This window comes from Tachypleus tridentatus, chromosome 4, assembly GCF_004210375.1.
Source record: "Tachypleus tridentatus isolate NWPU-2018 chromosome 4, ASM421037v1, whole genome shotgun sequence".
In the NCBI taxonomy this organism is placed as follows: Eukaryota; Metazoa; Arthropoda; class Merostomata; order Xiphosura; family Limulidae; genus Tachypleus; species Tachypleus tridentatus.
In genome coordinates this window covers 43,490,670-43,499,576 of record NC_134828.1, presented here as the reverse complement: position 1 = coordinate 43,499,576, position 8,907 = coordinate 43,490,670, and the positions used below count along the sequence as shown (strand labels likewise).

Here is an 8,907-nt window from a genome sequence, read left to right as displayed (position 1 = left end):
ATCTAGTTGCATTGGATTTGGTACACTTTTTTCATGTTCAACATAATTATCCCACAGTGAATGCAATTTGCAAATCTATAATAAGATACAGGAAGTAAAGTGGGAATGCGGTAACAAGTTCTATTCAAAATTTTAAAGTAAAATTGATAAAAGATCTTTTATGGATTTTACCATACTAGTTAGTTGCATATTCACTAATGCTGAGCTTGTTCCTCAACAAACCAATTTCTATTTTAATTATAAAATTGTGGAATGCTTTGCCTGATAATGTAGCAAGTATTATTAGTTTTTTGTACACTTAGGTTTGTAGAAGTGAAGGGCTATATTTAGTTTGGTTCTTTGAAAGGTAGGCTCAGTAGATTGTGTCCTTCAAGGATTTAACATTTATTTTTATATGGGCTTGATGTAAAGAATTATGGTTCAACACCTTATATAAACAAACAAATGTAATATTATTTATGCTTTTAAGTTTGATTACAGAACATTATTTACAATACCCCACACACAAAATTGCATGCATGTATGGCAGTCAGATGCATATGGATTTCATTTTTGTATTTCCTTTACTTTAACACTTACATTCTGATGTCACATTTTAAATGCTTTGCATTTTTTGTTGCATAATAGGTGGTTAGCAAGTACCCTAATTATCTGGTTAAGCTGCTAACTGTGGAGTACTTGTCTTGATTTGTAAAAAGCTAACTATAGACCTAATTCCACATTCTTGACAGATTTAAAAGACAACCCCTCTTTATTATTTGTCTTTATTTGACTAGAAATGTAGTTACAGACCTGATCCCAAAATCTTGAATATTTAGATCACCAAGCTCTATAAAACCACAGAAACATATAAAAAAGTAAATTATTTAAAAATCTTACAAAATTGACACTGTAGTTTCAAAGGTATGTTTTTTTACACAAGAAACAAATGCTTATAGACCACACTAATACATTTTGTGGAGAAATGAATATGATAAAATGTATAGGTAACAGCCACAAAGGCTACAGTTCAAAGTATTTCATAAAAACAAAATTGACTTACAGCTCAAAATACATTCATTATAAAACTAATTATATTGACACATACAGAAGCATGAATAATTATAATGTCATTACAACAAAAAATTATTAATAGAAGACAAAAACCACACTTAAAATTGTCATTTTTTTTTCCTTTTCTCTCTCAGTTAGATACGTTTGCTTAGAAATAAAAAAAAACGAGCTCAGTGAAATACAAGATTTTAATCAAACATCCTACGTTCCATTGCATACTCCATCAGTTAAAAACACTCATTAACCTCTTAACTAATTACCAAATAATGGTCTTCACATTTCTTGAATGTGGGATGGTAATTATTTATCATGCTACTTTTCATTATGTATTGTTAGTCACAGCCCTTTAAAACTGTGTATTAAATTGGTTATTGTAAATCCACAGGAATATATAGTTCCTGAAGATATAAAAAAGGATTGCATCACCTCCATACTGTAAGCATTAAAACACTAATACTGAACTCTCATTCCTCATAAAGTTGGGCTATGTCATTCCTATGTTCATTACACTGTCACATGTAGATGCTTTTTATTTTTCAGATAGTTCAGGCCATAACTTTAACCTGAAGTAACAACGTTTTTAGGAATAGAAGGAGAAGAATCTATCAAATTATGTAGTTTTAAAAATCATCTTAGACTTTAATATTTTTTGACAAGTGTGTATGTGTGTTAACTGATCTTGTATAGTGTGCTGCAAAACCAATATAAATACTTCCTGTCCACTTCTGTTAATCATTCAAAGTGACCACAATTCAATACTATTTTTTTCACTTGGTTCAACAGGAATCTATATTTTCAAGATCTCTACAAAAGAACTTTAAAGTTTGGAATTTTCTTTTATCATTAAGAAAAGAGTATGTAAAAACCAAAAATACAAAATAGAGAGTTTTTCCTGATGACAATTCTAAAAATACAAAGATATTCTATTTATATTGATTCAAAGTGAATTCAAATATTTCCAATCACATTTAGGTTTTACCTTACTGAGCAACTATGGAAAAACAAAAATGATGTGTTTTGAATGGTGAGCAATTTTCTTGAACACAGGATGAAGAAATAATGACCAATAAAAAATGTAACCATACAATAAAGTATTAGAGCCTATTCATTGTTTGTGACTTTACACCCACTGGAACTTTTTACAAGATAAAGGCCTTGATTAAAATAACAAACAGTCCAACAATTCAAATGCAAACCTGTTACTGCAATGATAGAAAAAACATGCTTCCAAGATTACCTACATTTATGGAACATTCTTTAATAACAAATCTGAAGCTTTAGGCTTAGAGGTAGAGTTTTGCATTAGTTTTACTAAAGCACTTATACAAAGGTTTGAATAACAATATATTTCTTGCATCTTGAAACAGGTGTGTGATCAGAATTAACTCCTGATTACATGCAAAGAAACCAATGCATCAAGTCAAAAAAGGCCCAAAGACATACAGAGGCTTCAGTAACTAGTGGAAGCTTTTCAGAGACTACTAAGTACTTACTAGAAAATATAAAACATACTAATCATAATAACAGTGAGTACTGATAAATCATAAAGGTGAACTTTGGTTTCCCTAATATGGAAAGCTGAGTTTGGGTTAGTCAATTCTGGAAAGAACATTTTGTTTAGCCTTGCATAGCAATGTTTAGTCTAGATGAGTGAAAAAGCTATGTTTGAATTAGTCTAATCTGGAAAGAATTCATTTTGTTTTATCCAGCAAAGCTACGTTTATCTAGGAGAGCTGAGTCATATTTAGTTTAGCAAAGCTGACTTTTGTTTAATATAGCAAAGTCTTGTAAAGTTAAATCATGTTCAGTCAAGCAGAGTTCTCCTTAATCTAACAAAGCTGAACTTTATATGTAAAATTGGCTCGTTTGGGTTGAGAAAATATTTTACGTAGAAGAGCAGCGAACAATTTTACATATATATTTCTCTACAAGTGGGTTTTCTCAACATCACTGATTAAAGCTGAACTTTGTTTGTTAACCTTAAAAAGTAATGCTATTTCCTAGAGATTAAATAAAAGTAAATATTTGTTACTTAATTTAGATCTTAGTTAGGTGCTAATTAGTATTAAAAACAACATTCTCATCATAAATTATAAAAATTTACCTTAATGTAAAGTACTACCAAGTTGATGAGTTGAATTAATATAGAGGACATTGAGTTTAAGGACAGAGAATATAACGAGGAATTAAAGGTTTAATTTCAAATTGTATAGATATTAGGTTGCTAATATGAAAAATACCATGAATTCATACATTGAAGGTGCTGAATGATTGATGAAAATGTTATAGATCTGGTAAAGTATCTTCATAAGGTAAAGTACACTATTTTCTTCATTTATTGTTGCTTTTATCAATACTGGTTGAATTAGTTTGTATATATTATATCTTTTTGTTTTCATACTTTTATTATAAAGATTGTTTTGCATTGTTGTATTTTTGTATTTAGGACTAACCTTCACCTCCTACTCTGGTTGATCCTCACGAGATGTTAATGAGTTTATGATTGAAAATGTCATTAATGGCAAAGGTTAGTATCTAAATGATGAAGAAATGTATTCTTATCTACATAAATGTAAGAAAATATTTAATTGGTATTGATGGCCAGGGTGATTTTTAGTTTTGCTAAAATTAAATTGCCTTCTTTGACAAGAAGGTATTACTTTCTTTACCCTACCTGAGTGATTTATCTGTTCAAATAGTGCTGAAATTCTATAATATTAATGTGAAATGGCAACATGTTTGGGTATTCCATTCACTAATAAGTTTCAAGTTTTTATTTTAAGCTAATAACCATCTCATTATTCATATTTTACACCAAAAAATACCTTTTTTGCATTTACTACTAATTGTGATTCAACAGTCACAGACAGCATTGTGTAATATATAAAAACTATAAGATCATTCATAAAACAGAACAGTCAATTTCCAAATGTCAAACAAAACTATGCTGAGTCAATTCTTAAAGTAAGTATAACAACCCCAAACATCATCATCATTTTTTTTTAAGTGAACAATATTGTACAGAGTAAGATCCATCAATAAACTCTAGGTTTTAGAAATTAGGTGTTTCTTTATGTGGAATAGGAAGCAGTCAACAATTCTTTTTGTTGACAAAATTAATAAATGGCTTTTTTGCAAGAACTTCCCAAATGAGTTTCATACAACAGATGTATGTTTAAGAAAAAGAATTTTATCATTAGTCCAGAAGTTCCACATAATTAGCAGGGAATAGTCCATAGTAGCCATTAGGAGCCAAGCCTTGCCACCATCCTTCATCAATTTGCTCAATGTGAGTAATGATGTCATCAGGATCAAAAGAAATTTCTGTTTCATCAGCTGTGGGAGATTTAACACAAGGAAATATGTAATAAATAAAGAAAAACAGTTTTAATGGTATTATAATAAGAAGGTAGCCATGTGTCACAACAAATTTCTGCTTAAATATTTCATACTATAAAAAGCAATTTAAGTATGATAAATTATGATGATGATCCAGTTATTTCTAAACTAAATTTCTCATCATCATAAAAATATGTGCTGATAGACAGAAGGATGAAGTATGCTGATAGGTGTTATGATATAATAATTTAATAATGTTAGCAAAATCCTCTATTACTAACCAGCCTGGTAGTCATATAGTGCTCGTGCTCTAAGGCCCTGGTTAGAAGCCTTGATAACCTGAGATGGAGTGTAGTTTGGAGAAGATGCGATACCATGTTCAACCATCATTTCTGTAAGAGGATCCCGAACAGTAGGAGGAGCTTCCAGAGGTGGCTCTGTAGAAACAAGTTAACTACAGATATCATTCAAACATTTCAAAAGTTACAAAGGATATTTCATACTTGCTTAGCAACAACTTGCAAATGATGTTACATTGTTAGTTCTAAGCTAACAAATGGAATAACATATTACCAAACAACCAGCCACCACATTATGCTATTTATTACTTTACAAGTTCCAGCTGTTTCTTGCTACTAAATAACCAATCACAAATAAGTTACAGCACCACTTTCTAGCATATAATACTTGTTTCACATTCCTATATAACCAATCACAAACTAAATTATAGTAAGACTTTATAACTGGTATTACATAGTAATGAATTCATATTCATTGATTTAAGAATCAAATTTTATCAAACATCAGTAAATCAAGAAAATATATTGAAGAAAATTAAACTAAAGATGAATACCTCTAACAAATTTCTATTCTTTACTTTTAAGACTAGAGGGAAGGCAAATAGTCATCACCACCAACTGCCAACTGTTGGGTTACTCTTTTACCAATAGTGTGATTGACTGTAACCTTACAACACCTCCATGGCTGAAAGGGCAAGCATGTTTGGTATGATGGGGATTTGAACCCACAACCCTTTGATTATGAGTCAAGTGCCTTAACCACCTGGCCATGCTGGGCCCTAAATAAAATACTATATTTTTGAATGGGGTTGTGTAACTGAGTGTATGAATGTAGAGGGCGTGCTGAGATGTTTGATTATATTTATTAATATAGGTATAAAGGTGTTCCTTTGTATTGGAATATTTTGGGCTTGAGTTCTTGTATAAGTAAGGCTTCTTTAATTTTGTGTTTGTTTATATTATTTGTTTCTTTATTTAGAATTTGGGTGTTTTCCGTGGTTATGTTGTGTTTATTTGATACGACATACCATAGAATCACACTATCGGTCAGTTACCTCTTTCTTTCTTTGTGAAAATACTACATTGTATAACAGCTTGCTTATGATACAAATTTTTTTTAAAACATTAATTAAAATAAAGTTTCCAAGCTATGTTTCTGGGCTTATATTAAAATAAACTAAAATCCTTATTCTGAACCTTGCTCTGTTATAAAATGTTGAAAACAGAAGTTTTGATGATAGACAGAATTAAAAATTTTCTATCCTCAAAGTATAACAAAAATTGTTTTAATGAGTTAAAAAACAAAGAAAGTTAAACAATTTGAGTAAAAGCATATACAAAAACATGAAACAAGTTCACTTTATGGAACTATGTTCTATTTGAAATAAAGCAATAAATCTATCAATTGAGACTTACTTGAGCTATTTTTTAGGATGCACGTGCATTCCAATGTTCTGCCTCAAAGTATTTATTCAATGACACTCAAACTGTCATTTTTTAAATGTATACAAAGAACTATTTTTTTGTTCTTCATAAACACCCCATTTCACCCAGATAAGTATTTCTATTTTATATATAATTTTACCTCTGTCTATTTCTATTTTTGATTTAAGAAATTAGGATATCTGAATCAACAAATTAACAAATTTTACAGAATCATACTTATATTTATATTCTTAAAAAAAATTATATTTCAAGAATGCTTTTTCCTCACATTCATTGTAAACTATTTGGTGTAAATACACCAAACTATGAGTTCGTTTGAGTTATAAAACCTTTGCTTCTTTGGTAGAAACTTATAAGAATAGAGAAATATAGGATGAATAAATGTATTAGAAACACCTGAAAAAATCCCAAGAATAGAAGTACTATCGTATTTAAGAACTTAAGCATCTAATAATAATCTAAAAAATCAGAAAAGGCAGCTCACTGAATATGGCATCCAAAAAAAATTAATCCTACCATTAAGAGTTGGATGGGATCCATCTAGCTTTTAACCACGAAAGTATCCATGACAGTAATTATACTTTCATTTTTGATAATTAAGTATATATTTACAAAATTTTTCAGTTTATTGGCAAGCATCACAGAGGCTTTCCTAGTGCAAAGTACCAGATTTTTTAAGTTTTAAAATTTCTTAAGTAATGTTTTCATCATGTATTTTTTTAAATGCTGACAACTCATCATGCAAACTAATTTTGATTTTAATATTAAAAATACTTTTATATATCAGAACATTTTCAAATCTCACAAGAAAAATCTTTATTATCTCCAAATAATTATCACATTTTTTAAAGAAAAACTTTACATTCATCTGTTATTTTCATTACTATATCTCTGTAGAGGTTAGGTTGATTTGGCTGGCCTTGCAACCATCATAAAAATTAGGAAATATATAAAGTATATATTTATATAAATGTATAAAGTATTCTCTAGTATGAGTACAAATTATAACTCAAAACCAAAATATTCAGTTAAATAGCTTAAATCATGTAACATTATACATTTATATATATTTATTATTTTTATTATATTGACCTTTCAGCTGTGCTAGGCTAACATTACAGAAGTTACAATTATGCAGTGCACATGCACTAACATTACTATATCCAAGAATATAAGTGGCCTTTACATAGTGACCTATCTAGACTGTTTTAGTAGACTAGTATTTTGTAAAATACAATCACATTTCAATTATAATATATTATATATGTATATACATTATGACTATTTAGAAATAAGTTCTTAATCTTATTTTTCTTAAAACACAAAACAGTAAATAAAGTATAGCAAACAATTGTCTTTTCCAGTTACAAACTTTGTATTGTTTGCTGCTTGTCATAAGTTGCTAAGCCTTATCAAATTCTGTACGTGAAGGTTGCAAGTCCTAATACTATTTTAGGCTTTGTATAGACATTTCAAAATAATAGATAATCACAAATTACTATATCTATACCACAGAACACCACTACCATTTATCAAACTTGGTAACTAAGCTGTATTTGAGTTTAAAAAATTTTTAGTTCACTAAAGTCTTACCTTATTGCTTGAAATCTGTCATAAAAAGGTGTTTTCCATGTAAATACCTTGCAAAGGTGTAAAGAACCATGTGAGGGGCATTCTGAGCTTTCGATCAATTATTCACACATTATAGACATAAGTAGATGTATTTAAGCAGACATGTAGTGATGTCTCAGCAAATAAAAAGATAGGAAGTTCTCATTTTAGATTCTAGCTTGTCAATATTAATAATCTGAGATCTTAATTTGAAAGAAACTATAGACTATGTAAAATCTAATATGACAAACAAAAATCAATATTTTTTTTATACCTTAAATTAAGAAAGTAAGTAATGGATCATACTAAACTTTGAATTATAATCTATAATTTAATATCAAACTTGTTGATATACATTCATGAAATTATAGTTAAATAAAATTTTGAATATGAGTCAACAAATACAATATGACATGGTCTATGACCTGTGACAATAATGCTATTGTTTTATAAACAAACAAACCAGTTTTTTCAGATATCAAGTTTGAACCAAGTTTTTGTGGAGTGCCATTGTGCCAATAAAGTATTATGAAATTTCAGATTCATGCTTTTCACTTTCAAATTGTTATAGTTGGTACAAAAACAGCAATTCAGGTGAACATTTCACTACAAAAACAATTTGCAATCATTTATGTATCCTCTCTGAGTCAAATAGATTTCTTTTTCTTCTGTTATATCTGTATAATGTGGTCATCTAACAGGTGTATCACACAGAATGCAAAAAGATCTTTCAAATGCTTCTCTAGGTCCCACCTTACAAATAATGTTATATACTATCCTTGTATTGTACACTACACTTCATATAAAACATGTATATGAGAGTCTGTTAGAAATTCTGGAAACTTCAATACCACCAAAAATTATACTGGAAATTTAATTTCACAAAAGAGCACCAGGTAATCTCACTTTGCAGCTCTAGCCATGAGTCAACACAGAAAAGTAACTAAGAATGAGCAATTCCATATAACACAGGTAAGTTGACATCAATGAAACTTAAGTAAACTTATAGAGTAGTCTGATGGAATATTTTTTATGCTTATCACATCTCTATAATTACTTGTAACAAAAAAGCAAGAATTTAACAAAATTCTCAGACTTTAGACATTTTCTTTCCTGACTTTTCCATATTTTCTTTGGCTATATACACCCTGCAATAAAG

The 8,907-nt window shown here is 29.2% G+C and overlaps 1 protein-coding gene across 4 annotated transcripts in view; it reads right to left on the bottom strand.

Annotated features, from left to right (window-relative positions):
- Window positions 1-748: 748 nt before the first annotated feature.
- Window positions 749-8,907, bottom strand: part of Abp1 (Actin binding protein 1) — a 37,024-nt gene continuing 28,865 nt past the window's right edge. For all 4 annotated transcript variants that reach the window (XM_076498072.1, XM_076498074.1, XM_076498073.1 and 1 more), the window contains 2 exons: window positions 4,674-4,829; window positions 749-4,389 (listed from right to left, as the gene is read on the bottom strand). In XM_076498072.1, coding sequence (XP_076354187.1) covers window positions 4,250-4,389; window positions 4,674-4,829 — 296 coding nt within the window. In that variant the 3' untranslated portion in view covers window positions 749-4,249. The remainder of the gene's footprint in view (window positions 4,390-4,673; window positions 4,830-8,907) is intronic.